We start from the raw sequence: 25,803 nt of genomic DNA on the forward strand, positions 1-25,803 counted from the left end.
AACTAGCCACTGTATCTATTGAGATGCCAAAGTGTATTGCTCGTTTGCATTCCATGTGTAGACCCCCTGATCAGTGCTGTTCAAGATGGCACCCATTTTTCCATGTCTGGCATGTTAATTCACAGCTATAACAGCAAGAAGTTATGTGCTTTGAAGACAACCCCATATTTTTACAAAAGCGAAGAATCAGCAGTGGCACAAAAACATGATCTGCAGGAGCAAACTAGCAGAATCTAAGCTGCACTAAACACCATGTATAACAGCCGACGCCTTCATCGAACCTTGTGCTACTTTTTTTTTCTTTTTTTTTTTATCATTATTATTTTAATATACAGTAAGTGCAGAGAACAGGTGTGGTTCACAGGGACATTTTTCAAAATGCACTATGAAATAGGCAGGGATAAAAGACCTATGCATAGAAACATGCATCCTCAAAAAGGATAAGTACACACTGCTAATCTTGAAAAAGGGCAGAAGCTGCATTGACAAGCTACATATCAAATGGAACAGACTCAACAAGTGGGGGAAATGATCCACATGTTAAAACCAGCGCAAGTACACTTATAGCAGGAGAATTGAAAAATTCACAAAGTGGAACTTCATTTCAAAAAGTTGGGTAGTGAACACAACAAAAATACTGGCCAAACAAAAAATAAATCAATCTTTGGATACGTAAAAAACCCTGTACAATCCCCCCTTTGCCACTCTCAGTCTTCGGTGCCCTCTTTGGTTTCCTTGTTCTTTCGCACCTCTTCCAACTTCTTGTCCTGTTAAAGAGCAGGTAAAACAAAAGGGTTAATTTCAAACATCCTTGGGAGAAAAAAATGTGTATGTTCATCCATTTTACATGATGTGAAAACACTGACCTTCTCCTTGAATTTCTCGTTCATCGCTGCCATAAGTGCTGTGCGGTTCTCTTTGTTGGCCTCCATCTTCTGATTGAGCTTCTCCTCTGCCATCTTACTGAAGTTGTTGTTCTCCTCCATAGCTTTCTGTAGCACTTCCTTTTCATGCTCGCGCTTCTCAGCTAAGTGCTTCAGAACCTCGGCTTCATGGTTCTGAAAAAGGGTGGTACATAAAGAAGATATAAGCTCCAGCCCATCACATTTTTTGGCAAAAATCAAAAGCATTTAAATGACGATGAAGTCAACATGTAAGAGAATAAATGCTTTCTGATTTTGAAAGTTCATGGTTTTTAAAATTTACCCAAAAAAATAATTATTTGAAGGTAAATGATGATGCAATAAGTGTGCTCATGTACACAAAATGTATCTTTTTCTGATTAGAGTGTGTTTACACGTTACTCTAAAGACATCATTACACCCCCATACACCCTCTTTTTTTCCTCAAATTTTAATATGTTTGATGTGTGCTCATTTGGTTGTCTTTTTTTTGTTTTTTTATTTTCATATTTGAAGTAATATTCATCTGTGTATATCTTTTCTTTGCATTATGAAAAATATTTACAAATATATATTAAGTTCCTAGGAAACTCTTTGCTCAGGTTTTATTGTGATAAATTCTTACCTTGCGTCTCTCCTCCGCAGCGTCCAGCTTCCTCTGGATCTCCTCCAGCGAGACATCCTTCTTCTTGGGAGGAGACAGGGGGAAGTCGCCCTTGGCGTCTGGGGCAGGAGCACCCAGGATGACCTCAAAGGCCTGGCCGGAAGCCCGCTTGTCGAGCTCCTTGACCTGGATATCTGAACACACAAAGTAAGAAAACGCATTAAGGCACAAAGAACTAACATTATTAAGCCATAATTTACATTAAAATCTAAAGATATAATTCACCTCCGGAGGCTGCCATGTTAACAGTGCACTGCAGGTCAATTTACCTAAAGGGGAAATATAAGAAAAGGTCAGATTGTTGTGACTGATTCACTGTCTGATGAAGTCCTATTAGCAGATGGCTTTAAAATGAGTGACCTCTAGCGGATGTTTTACACCATTTCCAGAACAACCATTCACAATATAAAACAAGGCAAAGTGGCAACACCCTGTGGCCGCCTTCAGCACTGCAAGCAACCACCGCCCATCAACCACACAAAACAGCACTGACATTTTACACACACACACACACACGCGCAAACTATTGTTTATCATCTAACTTGTGACAGCAAAGACAATCCGATCAGTCCGCGAGCAGTCGAGCCGCTTCATCACACCAGACGAGATGAGATGGCTTTTTAAAAAAAAGCTCGTCCACCGCCGCGTTAATTGATGATGAACGGCACAAGTCACATTTTGGTGAAACAAAAGGCTGTGATCAGGGTGGGCACGGCTGGCAGTGCCAGGTGCAGGCAGGCCTGTAGTCGGCCTACAAAATAGCCAAAATGCACCATCTGAAAATGAGATTACTGAGCGATGAGTATATCCGGGGGGAAATGATCATCGGGGAGCACCTGTTCCTTGCACCATGTGTTTGCGCCGCAGGAGGGGGGGGACAAAACAGCAGACTAGACACGCAAGGCAGGCTCGAATAGCTGCATGCTTGTGCTCAAATGTAACGCGAGTGATAGAATTTGAAATTTAGACTTAGATGTGAAGCATTGTTGGACAACAGCTGTCATGGCATTTGGTTAAATGTGATTCATAAACGATCACTATAATCAAATGGTGTCGTTCAGTGAAAAGACCCCTCCCCTGATTGTTCTTAAAGACTACCAACTAGCTAATGTAGCATCACTATGGTGTTTGCTTTCTATATTAATCTAAAATTGCAGAGATCAGGTGAATGCCAACACCTTGTTACTCCAAATCGACACCACGGTTGGCATTTTTTTACATTTCAGTCACTGACTTCGCCTTTATAATGTTCTCGCTGACAATAACCAGATTTTTCTTAAATTTAGACTCGGTTTTCTTTGTGCTGTCATTAGCTCCAGCATAACAAGCAGCATCAAACAAAGGCGCCTTTGACAGCAACGTGAAGAGCAGTCTGCAAACAAAGACGAGCTGACGGCAGGTTGTTTTCACACAAAATGTCCAATAATAACGCTCAGCTCACACACTGGTGCCGTTAAGGGGTAAATAAAAGCTGACAAAATGTGACAGCTGCCCACAAATTCACAGACATGAAAGAAGTCCTCAAAGTCCACCCCCGTCTGTCTCTCCGTCGGTGCCAACTGTGCCAGTGTCTCCTACCATACAATAGGCTAACAGCCCGCCAAGCAGCCCACAGAAAGTGAACCAACAACCGCCGTTTTTGTCTCGTTTTTTGTCGTTGAAATGGCAAAAAAAATACCTCACGAGGTCGAAAATCCATCAGCAACCTGTCTGTCGTCAAGATTTAAGGCTCACGTGCAACGCAAACAAAAACGACAAACACCATTCACAACAAAAAAAGACGAAGGCATATAAATGCAGTCCAAAAATACAAACTCCATTAAAAATATTAACCTTGTCTCACTGGCATCGCTTTACAACGCTATGAATAAAACAATTTTTGTTTCGAAATGAAGAAAAATAGTCCCTGTGTAGCGTTTCGGTTGTAAAGATGCTGTCTGTCACACCCACCTTCAACAAGCTCTGGATGCTGTGCTCCTCTCTCACAGAGTTTACCGCGAGCCCTCTGCTCGAGCGTACCAGGCGCACACATAAATGGACCAAAGCGAGTGCCGTCACGCCGATTGCTGCTAATCATTGGTGGGCTCCTCACTCCCAGGTGCCTCTGGGAATGGTAGTTTCTTTGTTCAATATACACGTAGACAATGACATTCAGCTGTTTCACGAGTCAAAATTGATTGATAGTGTTTATTATTATGACGGAGAGTAAACTGAGTGAGGGAGTAATCCATAGTAATATACTGAGAAAAGCAATTTATAACAAAAAAAAAAAACCTCATATGAAAGTTGTTAGGGTCATTGTCCCCTAGTGTCCCACAGTGGTTTTAGCCATTGCTCCACCCTTTGTCTGATAAAGTGGATTTTAGAATTTTCGCCATTACAAATGTTTTATTTTTGGCCATTTGGAAACCACTGAAAAAATAAAATAGAATAAAATTATATATATACTTTAAAACTTCATTTACTGATTATTATTAATTAGAAAAGCAAGCCCAGTCTTTGTGTAAACTCATTTTTGTAAGCCAATATACATACATTTGCAAGTAGACTCACATTCATTTCTAATTATATTTATTTATGTTTTTCACCACACATGCTTGATTAGATAATTAAAATGTCCTCTACCTCACTAATGATTTTTTATAAAAATTTAGGACATTGCTTATACTGTTACAGTACTCACAATTTCAGTAGGTTCTTAGTTGTTAAAAGTGGTTATAAATAGGACACTAATTCATCCTGACTCAGCTTTCATTTTATAACACTTGTCTAAAGGCCCAGGGTGATTTTTGAATATTTAGAAGTGACAACCATAATACCATCCTGTAGTATTGTGTATTTACTCAGGAGACACCCATGATTCTGTGGTTGTGGTTGAATCCACAGCTCCTCCCAATTCACAATTATGTGGGTACAAAGTAATGACACAAGATAAGAGTTGCCAAAGAAGATTAGCTGGGATTCCATAAATTGATCAAATTAAGGAAAAAAATCCATTATGTCTTGTTTTTGAACAATTGCATTTTAAATTATTATTATTATCACAGATTTAATTATGCTACATTTACATCTGCTCAATGTTTTTCTTCTCAGTGTATAATTCATTTTAACAAACAATAACCACTTTTTATGTGAAAAAAAAACTTTTTACTTTTTATTGTCTTTAAACATGTTTAGAGGAGATTTTAAAAGTAGCACGGCAGCAAGTAAGAATTTGCATAATTTTAAAAAGAGAAGATGTCACTATTAAACAGATATAGACTTCGGCATGAAATAAAATCAAAATACAAACTCCAAACAAACATACATGCACTGAAACTTCAAAAACACGAATGCAACAGGCTGCAAACAGGCACAATTTTTCAATCAATAAAAGGCCTTGGAGATTTCAACTTTCAGACTATCAAGCTTTCAAACAGACTCATAAAATTTTGTATCTACCATGCCTCTGCCCAGACTTTAAAATCTATTTTCCAACTCCTTAAGATAATTCTGTCAAGTCTTATCATAGTTGCCATGATAAGTCAAATATACATATCTTAATATATTTGGTATTAGAGATTTTTGTTTTTGTGTACTTGTTGTAGACATTGGAGTGGTCACTGAAAAGAGATGGGGGGGGGTGAAGGCTGGAAGAAACCATTTCTCCGTCATGGTTAAGTTTCTTTGATGCTGACCAGTTCTGACCGTAACCTCTGATCCTTCTCAGGGAGAAAAGTGGAAAAAAAGAGAATTGAGCAAGGAGGAAAATTTAAGGAAAATTTAAAAATAATGTTATCTTACATTGAAATGTATAAAATGTTTGTATGTAAATCATGCGACAAATGTAGGTGAAAAATTAAAAATAAGACTGTTTTAAAGATTGTGTAGAAAATGATGGCATGCTGCTGTTTGCGCATGTTTGACTGAGACATGCAGACAGCAGAAGGCAAAGGAATCTATTGGGAGATTTCTGCTGCAGCCCATTTTTTCTGCTGATACACGCCAGTGACATCAGCACACACAGCCTTTACTGTATAAGTTAACAAAGCTGAATTAGCAATAACAACTGGTGCATGATTTGAAGGCTGTACTGCTGCATTTGGAGAACCTACATGCTGGGTGGAACAATGTTTGAGACATTGTTCAACCCACTCTGTCAAAGGCATTTTACCTCGACTGCTTGCAGTGAGAAGGTCACAGTTACAAGATGTCAGGGGTTTGCAGGGCCACATTACAGTCAAAAACTGTTTCCCCGGAGAAATAGGCCGAATGCCATTTTTGAGTGAGTTGACCCACCCTTTAGAGGACCTGCAAAGCTAATGTGAGTTTGTGAAAGTACTTGAGTAAATTCCCCTTGTTCACAACTTGTGCTTTTTTCACCTCAAAAATCTGCACACAATGCATCAAAATCCCAGATCAAAACAAAAGAAACAGCTGAAAAATGTGCCTGTGCTTCAGAAGAGGAATCAGCCCTGTCATTTATGTGACTTTTTTTCTGACACATATTTGGTCTTAAGAAGGAACCAAACCTGTATGTTAAGTGTTTTGTTTCGAAAAAACTTGATCTCGGGCCCCATCAGATCAAATCATAGACTATTTAAAATAATGGACGGAGACACTGTAATGTCACCCATTGGTTGGTGAACTTCTGCTTCGAAGCCTTGAGTTTCCTATTTTTATTGTCGCTAACTTGGATTTTTGGAGCCAGAAGTAACCATATTTGGAGGAGAGGGTGGAGCATTTCTGTCTATGGTTAATGATGATGCTAATTTTTGCTAGCAAAAAACAGGTTTAAAACCACTGAAGGAAATGAATTTACTGGAAAAACTGAACACCTGATGCGGCATTGACCAAGTGAAAATCTCTGAGGCTGAAAAATGAAACCAAGGTGCCCAGGAAGTGCCAAAAACTGCAGATCCTCAAATGGCCACTTGAGGCTGGTTCCAAAAGTGAGTTAATCCCTACAGAACCCCAATTGCCCAACGTTGCAGCAGAAATAAGCATGTTTACAACCTTTTGCAAAAAGTGGTTTTGTTGTTTTTTGTTTTTGTTGTTTGTGTTTAGCTATCTGCCAATAGTGTCCTCAGCTTCTCAGTCAGATCCACTTCTAGCTCTACCCTCTAGTACAAATATAGTCACCTCTGGCTCCAAAAAAACCCCAAGATGTCGATGACTGAAATGCCAAGCTCATGGCTTCAAAAATGGGAGTCAACGCACCAATGGGTGACGTCAGTGTAGCTAAGCCCATTATTTATACAGTCTATGGGATTTGACTCCCTCTCTTGGAGCCAGTCTCAAGTGGCCATTCCAGGAACTGCAGTTCATGGCACTTCTGTTGCACGCTGGCTTCATTTTTCAGCCCAAGAGGTTGGCATTTGGATAAAATGTTCTGTCTCTTTTAATCCGATTAATTATCAAACATGTTGTTCATCTGTTTCCCAGAAATGGAAGAACCTCCTAGGCAGCGGCCTGCTTTTTAATTAATTTATGGTCAGATCTAATGTAGCAAAACAGTAGTTTTAAGTGATATCACCGAATCTTTTTGGCTCCTGCTGCATTATTTTATACAGCTCTCCACTGCCCACGCATCATGTAAATGGGAATGCTTGGACTGAATTCAACTTCAATCGACCCAACCCAAACTATTTGATTTCCGGCTATTTTTAGCTCAACATTTTTCTGACAACAGGAGGAGCAGATCAGCGTTTGTTCAGTCAGAGTAAAGCTTTGCTGAAAATATTTGTAACCACAAGGCCACTTAGATCTATTTTTACTGCTGCCATGTGGATGTCATTTCATCTTGTGATTTAGGCCACTGATTTAAAATTCTGTTGAAGGCACTTTCAGTCGGATGTTTCAGTGCAGAGAAAGAGAGACCAATCCGTGCGGCACACTGGAGGCATGTATAGCATGCTCTCGTCCGTCAGGTCAGTGAGGGTAGCTCTGGCTAGACTGATTGGATGGTTACAGACAGCCTGATTCAGTCTCACTTTACAGTGGCAGAGTCACCCAACAGGGCTGTATGGTTTCACAGTCTGAGAGATACAGACATAATTACTCACATCAGCACTCAGACATGATTCTTCATTCCTCAAAGGTCACTGGAACAAATCCCCAGGGTCTGGGAAGGAAAATTGAAAGAATAACACTCTCACAGATAAGAGGCAAGGTGCCTTTGAGCTCAGACACTGCTGTTAATACAGCTGTTACTATAGGACCAGCGGCAGTGGTCAACAGTGCAGATTCTGGTGAGACTGTATAAACAGAACAAACCTAATGCAAATATTTATATGAAAAAAAAATAGAAAACACATAAATTCTAATTATTCCTTTAAAGAGTTGTATGATATTTTTTTTTCCTGGTAAGTAGGGTAATGTTCAATTTGTTTAATGCTTTTTAAGCCTGTTTTTCAATATCCAAAATTAACATTAACATTATTACTTTTAACACTAGCTGCAAAGGCGGTGTGCTAACCAAGCTAGCATGAGGGTTAGCACCATCTTCTCATCCAAATACGGTACCTCTGGCTCCAAAAATTCAAGATGGCATCAGCCAAAATGCCCAAACTCGAGGCTTCAAAACAGGAGTCCACAAACCAAGGAGTGGCATCACAATGGCTACACCCGTTATTTTATAAAGTCTATGTGTTTCCCCTGTTTCAAATCCTTATGCTAAGCTAACCTAACTGTCTCCCTGCTTTACCTTTATGTTAATTGTACATCAAAAAAAACTTGGCTAGAAAGCAAATAAAAACATTTCCAAAAATGTCATTCCAGTTACATTCCTAAAGCACCTTGCTCCATTCAGCCCTGTCTGACATTGCTGTCATGCATAATTAATTACAATGGCATGCTAGGTGTCATGTAGTATTTTTCACTTAATCAATAGAAGCCTGTAGCGTCCTGTGGGTTCAGTCCCAGTCAGCTCAGTGTGGCTGAGCCGCTCTGGCCCGGTGAAGAGGAGCAGATGGTGTTCACGGCCTGCCAGCAGCAGTCTCCCCCTCTAACTGGATCTGTGGTGCTTCACAGGACAAAGACGGGCGAATGAGGGCCTGAGACGGAAAGCTGGGGAGGGCAGGGGGGCTGTCTGTCAGCATGGTCCAGTGGCAGCACCAGCCAAAATTTGCAGATGTGTGTGTGTGTGTGTGTGTGTGTGTGTGTGTGAAAGAGAATTTTGGGGTAGAGTATCGTCTGTGTCTGGGGGGAGAGGTTCGAGACATTGTCTGTGTGTTTGTGCTGATTATCTTTTCATACATTCAGCCTCGTGGCTAAGAGTGAAAAAGTTCTGTATTCAGGTCATTGCTTTGATTTTGGAAATTTGTTTACCCATTAGCATTTTCAATGAGTTTCCAATGACAAACATCTATGCCTCACTTTTTCAAAAACAGCTTGTCAGAAATGATTCATGGTCCAATATGATCTCTAGGGAGTCAAATCTGCTTTCTCATTTTTTTTTCAAGTATTAAGATCTAGTTTATTTGTCTACAAGAGGTTCAGATTCGATTTATTCATGCTGCATTGTGAAGGTATTGGAAAACACTTTCACGCCAAAGAAGCATTGTGTTCGATGGACGGTGCACGGGGTTAACCGCATGGTGTTTTCAAAGCTTTGCAATGAAAGAGAGGACAAGTGGTTGCATGATGGGGAATGCGGGGGGTTATTACTAATCTATGCATCTCCTAGAGGGCTGCCACTGTGTCACACACACACACTGGCAGCCGATCCACAGGAAGCATTCCTCCCAAGACAGCGGAGGAGTGGGACCCTCCTTTCAGAGGCACTCAGCCATGCTGGTGTGTGCTGTGGCTGTGCCTGACCCATTTTTTTGTCCACACAAACACGGTGTGGGCCACCTCCCTGCCTCCCTCCCCGTCCACAGAGGCAGTGGGATCCAATAGCGTGCAGATTAGGGAATGGGGTAGCCATTTGTGCTGTAATTGTCCTGATCGGAAGCTTGGCAGGCGTAATTTTTCTCTGTGGGGCTGTTACATGCACAGGTAGCCACAACACAGGAACAACACATATCCCATTGAAGTTTAACCAAAAAAACAGCGACATTTGCTGCTTGTGATGAAGGCTGATAATATACAGCTAAGAACGGAACCCTCTGAGTTATCGAACGCTGATTCACAAGGAACGCAAAAGCTCTTTTTGTAAATATTTAATGGAACGTGACACCGTATGTCCTCTGTTACCATGGCGCTAAATCTATGGGGCAGGCATGTTTAAGTGTAGTGATAACTTTTATGTAACTGTGGGTTACATAATCACTAACTCAGCTGCTCTCCTCTCTGGGAGGCTGCGGGCTGTCTAGAAGTGGTTTCAGCATCCCTGCCCCCACCCCCCATTTGTTATGCATGTGTGTACTTTCTGTGTGTGTGTACATAAATGTTTGTGTGTATGTCAGAGTAATGTCTCCTCACATAGAGCATGTGCTGTAGAAACATGTTGTCTCAAAACAATGGCGATCTACATCTAAGAGTGGTCAGCAAAAATGATTGAAAATATAATACTGGGGGACATCTGGGACCTACCTAAAATGTTGAACTGTAAACCATTCTTATGTTATTATTTGGATAGACAACCAGACAACATAACGCCTCCGGCCACAACTATCGCCAGCGCAGAAGCATTATGTTGTGCAGTTGTCCATTCATCTGTACGTACGTACATACGTTCCTCTGTCCCATTCTCTTGTGTGCAATATCTCAAAAACGCCATGAGAGAATTTCTTCAAATGTGGCACAAATGTCCAGTTGGACTCAAAGATTAACTGATTAGTTGTTTACAGTCATAGGTCAAAGGTCAAAGTCACTGTGACCTTGTCTGTTTCATTATTGTGAAAACATCTTGTGGAATTTTCATCCACTTTTAGTCCTTGGATGACCCATTCAGAATTTGTTGGTCGAAGCTTAAGGTTACTGTCACATTCTTGTGAACACTGTATCTCAAGAACCCCTTGAGATCACCCAAGGCAGTAATTCTAGTACATATATCACACATATCAGAACAGGTATAAAAACATTGTGCGATAAAAAAAGAAAAGTGAACATGTGATAAAGCTACTATATTTTTAAGGAAGTAATTGGTGGTAATATGAGTGGGATCAGGCATACAGCAGGGTTGTGGTCTTGCCCCACTATGTTCCTGTTGTTAGATCTAGAGGCATCCTGTGGAGCTCTTTTCTCTTTTAGAGAATCATATTTACACTGTAGATGTGACATGATCAAGATAAATGCCTTTCATCTGGCTGGATATTCTTGACAAAGCAGTCCAGCAGATCAAAGATCAACATCTGTATTGGTTAGGTCATGTTCTCAGAGCACACCAAAGTCATATTTGAAGTGTCATTAAGATAGATTTAGCTTGGGAAGAGGCACACTGAGACAAGAGGAGAATAACAAGTGATGAATCCTTCCTGGGGTGAAGCCTAGTGGCCCAGGACAGGAACACATGTTCCATGAGGCCGTAAGGTGTCCCTTGCCTGGCTAAGATAAAAAAAAATGTATTTATTTAATTTTTGTATTGTTGAGCTTTGCCTGCATTATTACTGGGACTCATAATTAGCATATGGAGTGTAGAGAGCTGTCACTGGCTTTATTTCCAGACTTTGCTAATTTACACAATCTATATGTGTAGGTGGTGAATATGTATGTGAGGTGACTGGAGAGGGCAGAGTGTGTGTAGAAGCCACTGCAATGTCTCCAGAGTGCTCTGTCGTGTTCACTGCAGTGATTTTACACACAAAACTATATGAAAACCAAAGTATTATTTGCACAGTATTAGAAGATGTTATTAAAAACTGTTGATGCTCTGTTCTGCAGTTTCTGAATGCTATTTGATATTACCTTGGATTTCTACAACTGATGATCATAATTTCATCAGTTAGCCTAGTTAACATTGTTGGGGTGAAATGGATTCATGACTAACTTGACTCTTTTCTCTAATTAGGTACAGAAGGCGTCCACCAGGACTTGCCATCTCACTCTTTTATGGCCCTGGACTTTTGCATCCCGCAAGCTGACTGATATACACAAGATCTTGAGGCGTGGAACATCTCCACGTATTTATGTTCTTCCTAAAAGTGTAACCTATTCATTTCAGCTTTCTTCTTCTGATTGGGGTAGGTATGCTCTCCGGAGCTTTTTTAAAAGATGTAGTTCATGTAGTCATTTGTTGACCAACACCTGAATTTTGCTTTAGTGCCTTGGTTGTTTCCACATCTCAAAAGCTTACAGTGGGACTGTCTTCATGGAGATATTGAAAGTTTGTAGCTTGTTGTTGTTGGAGAGCTGGTTAGAAAACCAAACTAGCCATAGTATCTTGAATACCTGCTGTGCCAGCATGTTCTCATTTCGACCCGTCACATGTTGCTACTTTGCAGTGGACTTGCTTGACTGCGTTCTGTGCGTCTGCTATTGACATTCCATAATACCGCTAGAATGATTTCAACACATGGACATGGTGATATAAAGCTGCACGTGATTATGTTTAGACAACAAAAGCACATGACAACCAACGCTCATGCTGGAACGACTGGTTAGATTTAGGCAAAAGAGGCCTTACCAAGATATAGAAAAAAAATCACATTCAAACGGATAGCAAACTCCACACTCTCGCAACATGACTTGATGTGAGACGTGTCCTGTCAGCTGTTTTATACATGTGACTCTTCTGAGGAAGATGGCAGGAAACATGTCAGTGTAAAAAAAAAAAAAAAAAACACCTTACTAGTCTGTCGATGAGAAAAGAATTACCCTAATCAGATTTGCCGTAGTATCTTGAATGCCTGCTGTGCTTTACCAAGCTCTCTGTCTCTATGTCCTTGTCTGCTCCTCTATCCTGTTGACAGTGTACCCTAAGTCTCTGACATCATGTCCTCTGTGGCCTCTCATCTGAGTGTAATGGGGTTAAAGTTTTTCTTTATTTTTTTCTCATTGTCAGTTTTTCCAGTGTTGATCTTTTCTTTCTTTTTCCTTTTTTTTCAATGCAAAATCAAAGGTCTTAATATTAGGAAAAGGCAATCCGGACTTTCCTCAGTCCTGCCACCTGCCACATTTTTGGCATCATCCAGCATTTCAACAGCTGAGCACAAGAGTCAGCAGTCCAGCCCTCTCCTCTGCACTCGGGGGATGGGGAATGTGATGCTGTTGAAATACTGAGAGGAATTTGATTTGAGATTTGAGTTGGCTTATATCCTCTACAACTGAGAGATTCTTTTGGAATAGTTATGACTTACACAAGTACAATTAACACTGCTGCTTTGACTGTTTATGTTAAAGTCTATAAGTAATGTGTGATTGGTAGGGAAACGTCATGTGTGAGAGGCATCATAAATAATGATGCTTCTAATATTTAATTTCTACAGACTAGCTTTAATCCACCTCCTCACCATCTGCATCGCCACTTTCCCCTCCCTCTGAAATGTTCATACACATGGGCAGGAGTTCTGTACATTTGGCAAATTCTCCCATCAAGTTTGTTTTTATAGATCATAGCTTTTGCATTTGAAGTGGCATACGTGTCTTTCAGGCCCCTGTCTTGTGCATTTACAACAGTAATAAAAGGAGATCTCCGACCTCAGTTACCAGCCTTTCTCTAGTGGCTTACAGTAAGGCTGTCCCATTAGCTAATCCATTGGTCACTGCATTTCTCCTCCTGCATTATCCGTCCAGCCCCACCCTCTCCTCCGCAATGGTGTCGACCTCCCGCTGTCCTGTCGCCTCAGTGTGCACACAATAGCCGTGTTTTGGGTTTTTCCCTAATGAGACCCAACAGATGGGACTCACACCCTCTGAAACAGCAGACAGCGCTAAGAGTGATAAATATTGCTGTTGTGCTGGCCTGCACACTCTAAAGAGCAAATGCCCAAAAACAAACAAAAAATTAATGCAATAGTTTGCATCAATCTTTTTTGAGTTATGATAGAATGAAATCATGTGCAACAAACACAATGGAGTGAGAGTTAGGGTAATTAGCTGTTCTTCTGCAATCAAAGGTATTTTTAATTAAATTAATCCTAACTAATTTAATAACTGATGACATAAATGCAATTCATTAAGTTGATTTTAAAGTTTTTATGAAATGATACTCCTTTGTGTCATAGTTGTTTGGCCAACAGGTTCCTAACAAACAGCCTTAAATGCCTGAATTTTTCCAAGCATGTGAAGTGGTGAAAGGAGGGCATTTGAGATCCTAAACTCAAGGGGGAGAAAAGTTAAATTATCCACCCAGTTTCATCAATTTACAACAGCTTAAATTTTGTTTGCAATCATATTATATTGTGGGCTTTGTTTTGGGGTGTTCTGTTGTTTTCTTGTTATTAATGTTCTGTTTCCTGTTTTATTTTGTATTATAACTCCTCAGGTGTTATGTCTGGTTTTACTTCCTGTGTTTGTGTGTTTCCCTCCTAGTTTTTTTTTTTACACCTGTCTTGTATCAGTCTCATTTGTCCCTCCCTGTTAGAGTCTTCCCTGCACACCTGTTGTGTTTTAGTCTTGTTTGCTCCAACCTTGTGTTCGCTGCCATACCTTTGCTTTTCCTCTGTCCACCTACCCCGGCTGTGTGTCGTTGTCCTGATTAGTTTCCAGTGTATATATACCTGTGTGTTTCCCTTTGTTCTTTGACAGTTTGTCTGTTATCCTCCCTGTGATCCTCTGTGTTGTTTGCTGCTGTCTTTACTCCTGTGACAAAAATTGTATTTAAATTGCAACACAACTCATCAAAATTGATAAATTTGAATTTTTATACTGCAACCATGCGTTTATGCAGAGCCCCTGCATTACCTTTTAAAGTGCAGAGAAGTGCATGTCACTGCGCAGTGGTGTGTACAGCATTGAGCAGGAACAAAACAACAAGCAGTGGTTGATATATGCTTTAAATGACTGAATTAATAATGCATACAAGCAGCATGGAGAATAATGGCGCTATGGTGGCTTTGCTTCATCAGCAGTTTTTAGAGTAGACATTCAAGTCTCAGTATAAGAACTTGATCTTAGGAGAGCTATTGATTATCCCTTATGAGTCATCAAATCCAATCAAAATCTATGTTGTATTTTCAAATGTACACTCAGTTTCCAGGTATACACCTAGATAAAAGCAATGCAGTCTCATGCAACAGTCCTGCAATGACTTCAACTCTCATGAAGGTTATAAAGTTCAGTTTGTATAAATGTTTTAGAGAGGCTGATTCAACAATTCAATTTATGGTCATTTTGGGGGCTGCAGTTAAGTGTATGGTGGTATGCTTCGAGATGTTTATAATATTTAGTCTATCTGACTGAAAAAAACAACAACTGAGTGTATATCAAGTAAACATAAAACTTTCTATGTATTCATATGGCTGAATGTTATATTAGTTTCTTGATAGTGCATTAAATACAGAGCTGGAGCTGAAAGCTTAGATTAGCATGAAGCTTAGAAGCAGGGTGAAACAGCTAGCCGAAAGTTGGAAAAAAATGCTGCATGATACTCTAAAGCTAACTAAGAAAAGATAAGATAAACCTTTATTAGTCCCACAATGGGGACATTTGCATTGCTACAGCAGTAAGGTGTTTAAAAGATGAGCAAGCAATAAGAACAATATAAGTTGTAAAAAACAAGGTGCAATAAACTCGGTGTAAACTCGGCAGCAAAGAAATATTTACATCAGTTGCACATGGAGGATAATTCTACTTGTGAGAAATTGCGAAATAAAACACTGTATTTTGGTTGTTTCATTTGTTCACAAACAAATGACAAGTTTTAATTTTGAGTCATGTCGTGGATATCTGTGCCAGCTTTAAACTGTGTAAAGGCAGCAACAGAAAGTTTTCTGATACTGCAGGGAGTCAGGGCTGTGGGTAGGGTTTGCACTATCTGGGTCCGGGGTGTTACAGCTGTTAGAGTTGGGGTCTGTTACCAGAGCTGTTTGCCCACTCTCCTCCTAGCAAGGTGGTTTTCAGTGGCGGAAAAAAAATGGGCGAAGAACATTGTGAGACTTTTGCTAATACTGGCATGAAGCCGCAGCCTTGAAGCTTTGGCTCCACTTAGCAGAAGGTTAAACAATTAACATTTTCTGTCCATCTCTGAAGCAGTTTGCCAATATTGGAACATGATTTGTTTTGCTTTTTGATAACTCTTCTTTTTTGGGGGTTGTTTTACATTGCACACCGTTGTTGCCTACAATCTCTTTGAAATAACCTGTGATTGGACAAAGTCTCCCAACAGAGGCTAAATGCTCTAGAGCCTGAAAATCAAGAAACGAGGAGTTGCAGAAGTCTAGTGTTCTCTCAGTCCACTTGAATTACAATATGCTCCTAATTTATCATGAGATTTCTTTCCCAGTGATACTGGAACTAAACTGCCCTCCTCAGCTTTACCCCTTGAATCAAGTACAAAGCCAGATTCATGGTCTTCATGTGAAGCCAGGCTAATCACCACCAGACTCAGGCTTTGTACTTTACACACAAACATGAGAGTGGCATCGACCCTTATCTGAGAAAAATAAACACATTTCCTAAGAAATTAAACTATTTGTTTAAATCTATGAAAACATAATTCAGTAGTCTGGTCTACATTTGATGCTATTAATCTCTTTATCTGTAATTGATTTAAAGGCATTGTATGCAAATTGGACATAGAGATTATTTGTAATTTATTAGCCCTTTTTATTGAATACTTTTGCACCCAAATGAAATGACCCGAGAATTAGTAAATTACCACATTCTTTCTTTAAAATCAAATATTAGAAGAATGCATGTTAAAGGTGGTATTGTAGGACATTAGATGTTAATGTTTATGGGCTTCAGTGTTGTTTAGACTTTTCTTTGTCTTCATATGTCGCATTTATTGTTTGCATCATGCCACTGTAATTTCTTTATATATGTCAGATTGAAGCCTTTTTTTGGCCAGTGTGTAGGATCCTTTCCCTTTTTTGAAAGTGCTTTTAAGCAGCAGTTTTAAAAATTCAACTCAGGCCTTCAGACATTTCTGTGCTGCAAGTGAGACCCAAATGCTCTGACTTGAAAATGGGAAGCAATCTAGTCAGAAAAGAAGGTGAAATGTAGAAGGTAATACTTTGATGTCCTCCTCCATATTCATGCTTAAGATAAATATTTCATTTTGGTGTTGCCCTGATGTTTCCTATTAATGTACTGTAGCCATCCCAGGCACAGCCTATGGTGGAATAAGAGCCCTGCCCACTTGGGAGAGCTTGTTTTCAGCATGGTAAAAGCAGTCTGAGCCCCGAAGCCTGCTTAAGACCGGCGGGGTGGGGCGATGGGAGGGGCGGGGAGGAGGGTTAGGAGGACAAAAAGAAAGATGAGGAGAGGGATGCGACGGCTGAAAAGTGATGCAGGGCGGGGGCAAAGATGCGACTACTTGGTGCTGAATCAGGGCTTGTTACCATCACAGGGCTCCTCTGGGACTGTGATGTCAGCCCCGGGACAGAGAGAGGAGAGGAGGCAAACAAAAGGATGGGAAGGAGCAGAGGGAGGTGGAGGTAGAGAGGGGCAAACCACAGAGGGATTGACAAAGAAGGCGTACAGAGATGATCCACAGATGGCTGCTGAAAGCTGCAGGCAAACGCTGGAGATGTATTAGAAAGCTGCAAATCAGATTTTTGCCCCCCATGATGAAATTAGTTTCATTATACTTGTTATTGACTTCTTCTGAATGACACTGATTGGCTTAATGACATTTATTGGCATATTAGTGATGGCCCAGACTTGCCTTAGAAACTGACATGTTCAGATTGGTCCTGAAGTATGGAGGAAGCTCTGTTTGTGTCCTGGCGAGTGATAATCATAATCCCAATCTGTGCAATTAGTGTTATCCTGATATTATCATACCAACATCCACTCATACAAGCCAGATGTCTGCAGTGAGGCTCAGGATGATCTCAGACCCTCCGAGTCTTTTAGACGCCAGTAACTCTCGGCTCTGAGATATGACACTGATCTCTTTAGCCATGTCGTGAGATCCCATAAAGCTGTCTGTAACTGATTTATGACACAAAATAAAGGTGTGGGAGGAGGAAACATTGTGGCTTTTGTAGTAGAAATACAAAAAAACAGATAATTTTGCAGCCCAATCACTAGAATAAAGATAGTAAAATGTACAATAGTGATCACATCTGTTTTTTGTGCCAGGCTGCTTATTTCTGCTGTAAAGTTGGTTATTCTAAAATTGTGGTTCTATGAAAATCGACTCACTTTTAGAATCAGCCTCCAATGGCCATTAGAGGAACTGCAGGCACTTTCACATTAGCTTAATTTTTCCACCCCAGAGGTTTAAACAGAAATATCTCATCAACCATATATAAAGACCATGGGATTTAATATAGACATTCTTGGTCCCCAGAGGATGATTCCCTGACTCCCCCTCTCACACTAACACGAGGTTCACTTAAGTAGTTTAGAGTGAAATGTCTTTGCAACTATTGGATGGGATGCAAAATTTTGCAATTTGTTAGATATTCATGCATTAATGTCATGATAACAGTAAGCATGTCAGTGTAGCTGTTGGGAGAAGTTTGTCTTTGGGGCTTTCTGCTAGAAAGCCATTCTTGCTCAAGAGCAACCTGAAAGAGCTGCTAGCATGGCGAAAGCCTCTTCAGGCGCCAGTATAAAAAGTGCTTGTTAGATGGTCGACAAGCTTCCCTACTCTCCTCATACCTTTTTTGACATCAGATTTGAAGAGACTATGTCTGACCATTTCTGTAACTTTCCTACATTCACACCCACTTTTCATGTGGAAAAGTGCAGTAATATGAATGTCTTTCATGTAAGACTGTCTGAAAATGTGTGCTGTTATCCTGTGTTTAGACATTGCCTTTGAGTGAGGATCAGGTATAAACATTTTTGCCTCTTGACGTGGTCAAAAAATGTGTCTTACAGACATAATTAGACCCTCAGTCCTGTTCTTATTGCCGTAGATAACTAGCCTCTACATCCAGGAACTCCCGTCTGGCATCCTCAGGCATGTTAAGGGACACTGTCAGGGCACTGAAAAGCATTATGGTAAATGTAGGCGCTTCCTGACTTAAGTAGGTGTAGGCTAGGTGAGTCAAGAGAAAATTAAATCCCGACATCCCCAAATAGCTCAAAGATTTTTGATGCCCTGCGCCGAATGTTTGTTGTTCCTTTGAAAGGGCACTGCAGTCAGGTCCCTAACAGTTCAAAGCAATAAAATACAACAATAAGTGCTGGTGTTTCTATGTGCTCTGCCATTAAAAGGCTATGAAAAAGGCATTCTACAGAATAAAACTAGCAGTGAATCCAGTGACCTATAACTGTGCACAGAGAATATTGATGAGATGGAAAAGGGACAGAGGCAGTCCTCCCTCAGACGATGCTGTGGAAGATAACCAATTAAGACCAGACTTCAGCTGAAAGATGAAAGAGAGGTCAGGATTTTGGGGGTGGCGAGAGTCTGCCCCTTCCATCATATTTTTATCAAGAATATGCCGGAGGAGAGGAGAAGGAAGGGATATTAGAGAGGCCACACATGCCAGAGTGCAGAGATAGCACCACATAATGTTTGTGCAAAGTGATTTGGTCTCCGTGAGAACGGGGTCAGGCTAATGCTCGTTTCATCTTATTGGGAGAGAGTGATGCCAAGCTGAGCTGTCTGACAGAGAGCTTATGGAGGGAGAGGAGTTGTACAATCCCACTGTGTGTGTGTGTGTGTGTGTGTGTGTGTGTGTGTGTGTGTGTGTGTGTGTGTGTGTGTGATGCCAGGCTTACGCTGCCAGTCTCCGCCCCGTCAGTGCTTGGATGATGTCATATGTCTGTGTTTGAGCGTGTGTGTAAGCCTTGTGATCCAACGCTGGACAAAGAGTGAAGCAACTGCCAACCTTGGGTGCAGTGGAAGGAAGGAAGAGGGGAGGCAAATTTAGGGGAAAAAATGGATGGATGGGGAAACTGACAAATTGAGCTAAATTTTTTATCACATTAAGTTTGATCAGTTTCAACCCCCCTCTTTTCTTGGCTTGTCTTGGTATGCTCCATACAATGAGGACAGGGGATTAAAATGATGTTTTGGTTCCACTTACTTAACTTGATTGATGCTGAACTGCTGTTGAGCAGCCTGTTCACAGATTACAGAGCAAGAAAGGTCTAATTAGTGACTGTCAATCTGCCTAATTGTCAGGAACCGCATGCTTTGAGTTGTTTTCCACCTTGTCTTTCATGTTTGCTACAGAATAAATCTACTTTGACTACACCTTTAGGGGATGATGCCTTTGGTCATTTGTGTGTATGTCTGTCTGCAGCTCATCTTGCAAACTACTGGACCAATCAACCTCATAGTTTGTGTGCACGTGCATGACTGTATGCTCAAGGAACTCTCAAGGTAGCAGTGATTCACATTTATTGAAAATTTTGTTTAACTGACTGTTTCATGTCATCAAATGCTGTCTCCTCACTCCTCTTTAACCAGCTGGTAGTGGCTGCAAACTTTCTGGATATCTGCTCTGCTAAAAAAAACAAACAAGAAAACAAGCCTAACTGTCTGTTGCGGGCCATATTTTAGCCTTTATGGTGGCACATCCATAGAAAAGTTTGGTCTTATTTTGTACAGAAGCATCTGCAGATTAATTCCAGAGCCGATCAACTTAATTGAGACACTACATGAGATCAGTTAGTCAGTGTTTTTGTTATCTTTACTGCCATCTTGACTGTAAGAGATAATTCCACCAGGCGTAGCTCTTAGCAAGTCCACCTGCAACCTTGTTTTTTTGTCTCTTCTGCTGCACGGCATCATATCGGAAGCATTTAAGTTCATTTGTGCTCCTGCCATAAGTACGTAGAAAGGTTATGTTTATATGGTGTCTTTTTATCTATCTATCTTTTTATTCTATTGTATTCTATTTATCTGCTTTATTTGTTGGTATTTTCTACTTTGTGCTGTGATGGCCTTCAGATAAAGTTAATGCAGTTAAAAGTCCAGTTTTGAACAACATGGATCAAACATTTCTGGCTGTGTTTCAGTCATTAGGAATGCATGCATCCTCATAATTAGATATTTCATATTAAGTAACTGTTAACAGAAAAATTTGGTTGGCTTATAGCAACGTGCCCTTGCTCTGTCAAAAATAGACTATCAATTGACCAACAATGTGTCTGTGTATCTCTCAGCACTTTCTGAATATCCCGCCCTTTGTATGACATTCAGTCCAAGAGCTTAAACAACACTTCACCGGCGACTCAGCAATAATGCAGCTGGTCACACTGTTGCGTTGTTGCTCGTAGTGTGAATATGGCAAAATAGGAGAAAAGACTGCGTTTGTTTGGGACTGTTTTCTGCAGCTGATCAATACACAAGTGAGAGGACGGTGAATGGGCTCCAAATAAACTACTGTACAGTGTGTGTGTGTGTGTGTGTGTGTGTGTGTGTGTGTGTGTGTGTGTGTGTGTGTGTGTGTGTGTGTGTGTGTGTGTGTGTGTTCATGGTGATGAAGTAACATTTCAGCCAGTGCATCAGTGTGGCTCACTGATGTGGTTTTAATAACTTTTGGACAACAGTTGAGCTCTACAGCACAGAAGAATCATATATCAGGCTTTGAATAAACACTTGATAAGTTGACATAGAGAATTAGAGAATATCGTCAGTCGTATGATCTAAGTATGATGAAGCCCTTAAGGCTCCTTAAACTCTGAGCTATTCCCTGTGTGACTTTAACAGAAACAGACAATGATTTGTCATAATGACTCATGTAATTTACATCCACGGGAATCCATTTGTTTGGCATTGCTTTATACACACCATAATTGTCTGTTGTTTCCTTCCTCAACCCTTTAAGGTGTATAGTCTGTATTTTAGGCCAAAACATGCTATTCCCTCACGTTAAAGTGGTTTTTCTACCTAGACATAATCACACTTTAACTACAGTGCATGCCACAATATCAAATTGAAAACTGAGACGTACAACAAATCCATTACATATGATGTGTAGAAATGTGACATTCTTGGTTTTCAGAAATATAAAATGACAATATTCAACAGTCACACCCACTTGATCATCTAACTGTGTTTAGGTGAGACAGCAGGGTTTGAACTTCTCTCTCATGCTCTCTGTCATATGTGACACATCTATTTTTGATAAGTTTTGTGTAAAAAGAATGCCTTCCAGGAGAGACTGTCTGAAAATGTGCATTGTCATCACTGTATTTAAACAATATTACATTGTCCTACTCTCAACAGCCAGATTGTCACGCCCCCTTCCATTGTGGCCACTCTGAGCAGCTATCAGCAGTTTTGATTTCAGGGTGATAAGACAACACATTGTATAAAGCAGTTCTCTTCTAGTGTAACCTAGCCCTTATAGACAATTAGATACAACAGTGTGTAATTACAATAAAGGTAAAAAAAAAAAAGTGGAAATAACACCTTCCTCTCATCTTTGACAAAATGCCAAATGAGTACACATCCTTTTTTTTTTGCACCACAGAAATTAAAGAGCAGGACTGACACTATTCTGTATTTTCTGGCAAAAAAATGCCATGAAAAATCCTAAACCAGCAACGAGTTGATCCTACTTCCTAAATATCTGAAACGTGTCTTGAGGAGAGTGGTATATTGGAGGGCATATAGGGTGCACCCACCTTTTTTTCTGCTTGTACACTATATACCCACCTATCAGCCAAAAAGAGTATACCCTTCCCAGTAACCTACACATCTAGCTAGTAGCATACCGCCACCTTATCAACTACCACTACACCACTGCTTGCATGCCTCTGTAAAACAAGCTGATTGGTTGATCCAAGTCCAGGAGACAGGTTGAAAGCAAAAAAGGGGAAAAAATTAAAATGCTCTAAAAGTCTTCATACAGGGAAAAAGCTGTGTTTGCCCACACAAAGCACGGAGAAACACTTTACAGCCTTAACAGGTTCTGTCTGTGCAGCCAAAGCTGGAACTATGTTTCATTTCTCTGTGCTCTAGACCTCTATTTTTTCAAAAAACTAAGCGGCGACCTTTAGGTCTGAAAAATGAAGGCAATGTGGCAGTGCCAAAAACTGCAGTTCCTCTAATGGCCTCTTGAGACTGGCTCCAAAACAGAGTGAAGCCCAGTAAAACCCATGTTAAAATGCCCAACTCAACAGCAGGAATAAACAGCCTAATACAGCCTAATATAAAAAAAGAAGAAAAAAACAGATTTGCTCTCTATAGCTAATTTCAACATCATAACAACTGTACGGATGTGAATTTTTATTTACATTTTATTAAGGCTTAAAGTTAGGCATATTTAAAGGCGTGGCCACTTTGAGTGACAGGGTGTCTGAAAAAATGTCACAATAGTCTACGAGTCCGATTTCCCCCCTCATGTCTCCACACCTCCACTCATTCGTCCAAATATGGTCACATCTGGCGCCAGAGATCCGAGACGGCGGAGAACGAAATCCTGAGCTTCAAAACACGAGTCCACAAACCAACAGTTGATGTCTAGTGTCTACGTCTTGTTTACGCAGTGTGTTCAAAACAAATAAGAACACATAAGCCAAATAAGCCATTATAAAAATGGACACTGTAGTTTATATTGACCACATCCTAAATTCAATGGAAATACACACAAGCGCACCAAATGTGTATTAATCCGCAAATGAAAATAGTGCCCGACAAATGCACCATTTATTCCCACCTGAGAAATGTTTGTTAAAAATGACAGTGCCCAGCTGTTTAATGTCATTGCTGGACCTTTTTAAAGATGTGGATAATATGTTTGTGACCTTTTTTTTTTTTTTTTTTTTAAGATTGTCGCCTTCAGTAGAAGCTGACGGGCTTGAGGCTTGACAGTGTAAGTAAATCAAAACATTTTAAGCTCCCTATGTTTCTATTTTTCCATCTCTTTCTCTTTTTCTGCCTCTTGCTCTGATACATCTTTTCCTCTTCCCTCCATGTTTCCTCCCGAGGCTGCTGTGTGTCGGAAATGGCACGTTGACTTCCACGTGAAGGCTTTTCTATTCTCTGGGCTGCCTGCCTGCCTGGCATCCTCTCTGTGACCCACGTCTGCGTGGACTCAGTGGCAGTCTTATCATCCACCCTCCCTCCCTTCCTCTATCTCCAACTCCTCTCTGACACCCGCTGTCTCCTCCACAACAGCTGGATCACACACTCCACGGCCTGGTCATGAGGGGTGAAAGACAGGAAGAGATGGAGATTGAGAAGGAGAGAGTGGTGGAAAGGCTGCTGCTTCTTATTCACTTAGCTTCGACTGATAACAGAGCATCTGGCTATAACCTGTCTGTGAGAGGAACCACAGTGCATTTTCTGTGAGACAATTACATGACAATTTCCTTGAGGAGAGCCAATAGCAAACCGCTTATACCATGCTATTCAATTATGTAAGAAGACAGAGAGCTTTTCTCTCCGCTGCCTCTCTGTTCTGTGGAATTAGAAACTCGCTGTCGTGTTATTTTACATCTGTAAAAATGTGTAGTCAGCTTCACAAAAAGAGAGATTAACCCCTTGAAACCTAAAACAACAGTTTTCTTGTACTATGTTGAGGTACCATTCATAAGCTGTTTAACCCTTTAAACATAAGAAAATTGGTTTGATTTTTTTGAGAATGATGAGGAAAAAGGGCAATGAGGAACCTGGCAAGAAATATCACGCAAATTGCAAGAAATTAGTTGACAAGAAAATGACATGAAAATTAGTATTAAAAAAGAGAAAAATATAAAATTTCTAGGGAATTTTTTTTTGCACACACACACACACACACACACACACACACACACAAATTTACAAATTTCCTGCAATTTTTTTGGGTGTCTTTTTAACTTGCACATAGCTTTCTTCCCATTCCAATCCAAGTCAAACCAATTTGCTCAGGTTTTAAAGGGTTGATGTTAGCATTTAGGGCAATTTGCTCCACCCAAAGCTATTTTTAGATCTTGCTTCCATGTTGACTTCTTCTCATATTGCTTTCTTTTTTTAAAATATCATATAATAATCATTAAAAACCACAGTCAAATTTGCTCTCACTTGAAACTAACAGGGCCTCACACCTTGCCATACCCAGCTGACATAATGCATATGCCTCCTGTCCTCCTTGTAGCCAAAGCCGTCAAATCAATTCTCCACCTTCCCTCGTGCTCTAAAAAAGCATGACTGCATACAATGCAACAAGGCCCAAGCTTCTCTCAAGGCAAGGTTACCCTAGCAACAAGTTACGTCGAAGCAGTCTGGGCGAAGGCACTACCTCAGAGGACAGGAGGCTGCCTGAGAGCGGAGGTGGAGACGAGCAGGGAGATTTTAGCAAAAACAAAAAATGGATTACGCGCTTGTGTTTTGCTTGAATACATAACCGTATGCAGCACAACCATCGCTGTGTATTTAATAAATAATGTTTCTGTTACATAATGTACAGAGCGCAGCAGCAGCTAACAAACATAATGCCTCACACGCACAAGTGCTTTACTGTTTCTGCAGAGAGACAAAGAGCCGTTGGGTGTATGCATGGTCTCATCTCCTGTCAGCAGGGATGCTGGGATGCAGCCAGACAAGCAGTCTGCATAATCTACAAAGGTTCAGTCATTGCCTCCAAACACACTCTGTACACACACACACCTTCTCCTCCACAGGTAAGGAGCAGTATCTCACAGCATCAAACCAAAAGCTATTCAAAAAGGGTCCGATTTCGTCAAATCACTCCTCCCTGCTGCACAAGCATCGAGACGATACTGGGTGTGTCCAATTCCATCTCCTGACTGGGTTTGAAACTGAAAAAAATGTGTGCAGAAATGTGAAACCGGACCCTCAAAGTTAACATTTTAGTCACCATATTTATGTAAATCATACTATCCTCATAAATATTATTAGAAATGTTGAGTTTTAAGCCATTTTCTTTGTACCAGACGTAACAAAGAAATCCCCCGTCGGCGTGGAAGCATGATGCGGGCTGAATGATAATTTGGTGAATGTCTCCATCTGCTGCACAGCCACAGGAACTGCTGCATTATGTAACAGGAGTGCGTGGATATTCTGGAAGGAACAGAAAGCGTGCGCGTCTCGCCTTGCGCTTTCTTCCAGCGCTCTTCAGACGCTCTCACTTTACACTTGAGGAGATGTAAAAAATGATTGGCGCCATACCAAGTGTCTTCCATCACAGACGGTGGTTATAATCAAATTGTACAGAGCTATGAGCTTAGCACAAGAGGAATGCATAAAAGAGTGTATTCTTTGTGTATGTGTGTGCGGGAATTAATATTAATATTTTATACTTATAAAAAAAATGGCCAAATATTAAAGGGGAACAAACTCTCTCCTAAATC

The 25,803-nt window shown here is 40.5% G+C and overlaps 1 protein-coding gene across 1 annotated transcript; it reads right to left on the minus strand.

Annotated features, from left to right (window-relative positions):
- Positions 1-302: 302 nt before the first annotated feature.
- On the minus strand, positions 303-3,582 carry LOC121957682 (stathmin-like). The gene is made up of 5 exons (XM_042506417.1): positions 3,517-3,582; positions 1,792-1,835; positions 1,528-1,700; positions 867-1,058; positions 303-767 (listed from the first exon to the last, which is right to left on the minus strand). Exons 2-5 carry the CDS (start codon positions 1,805-1,807, stop codon positions 708-710), a joined length of 441 nt encoding a protein of 146 aa, XP_042362351.1. The 5' UTR covers positions 1,808-1,835; positions 3,517-3,582; the 3' UTR covers positions 303-707.
- Positions 3,583-25,803: the final 22,221 nt, after the last annotated feature.

This window comes from Plectropomus leopardus, chromosome 18, assembly GCF_008729295.1.
Source record: "Plectropomus leopardus isolate mb chromosome 18, YSFRI_Pleo_2.0, whole genome shotgun sequence".
Classification (NCBI taxonomy): Eukaryota; Metazoa; Chordata; class Actinopteri; order Perciformes; family Serranidae; genus Plectropomus; species Plectropomus leopardus.

Excerpts from the sequence above, each read along its gene's own strand:
- LOC121957682 (XM_042506417.1), bottom strand. Across the intron at positions 1,059-1,527 it reads CTGCGGAGGAGAGACGCAAG|AACCATGAAGCCGAGGTTCT; the intron begins GTAAGAATTTAT and ends ACCCTTTTTCAG. Across the intron at positions 768-866 it reads ACGAGAAATTCAAGGAGAAG|GACAAGAAGTTGGAAGAGGT; the intron begins GTCAGTGTTTTC and ends GCTCTTTAACAG.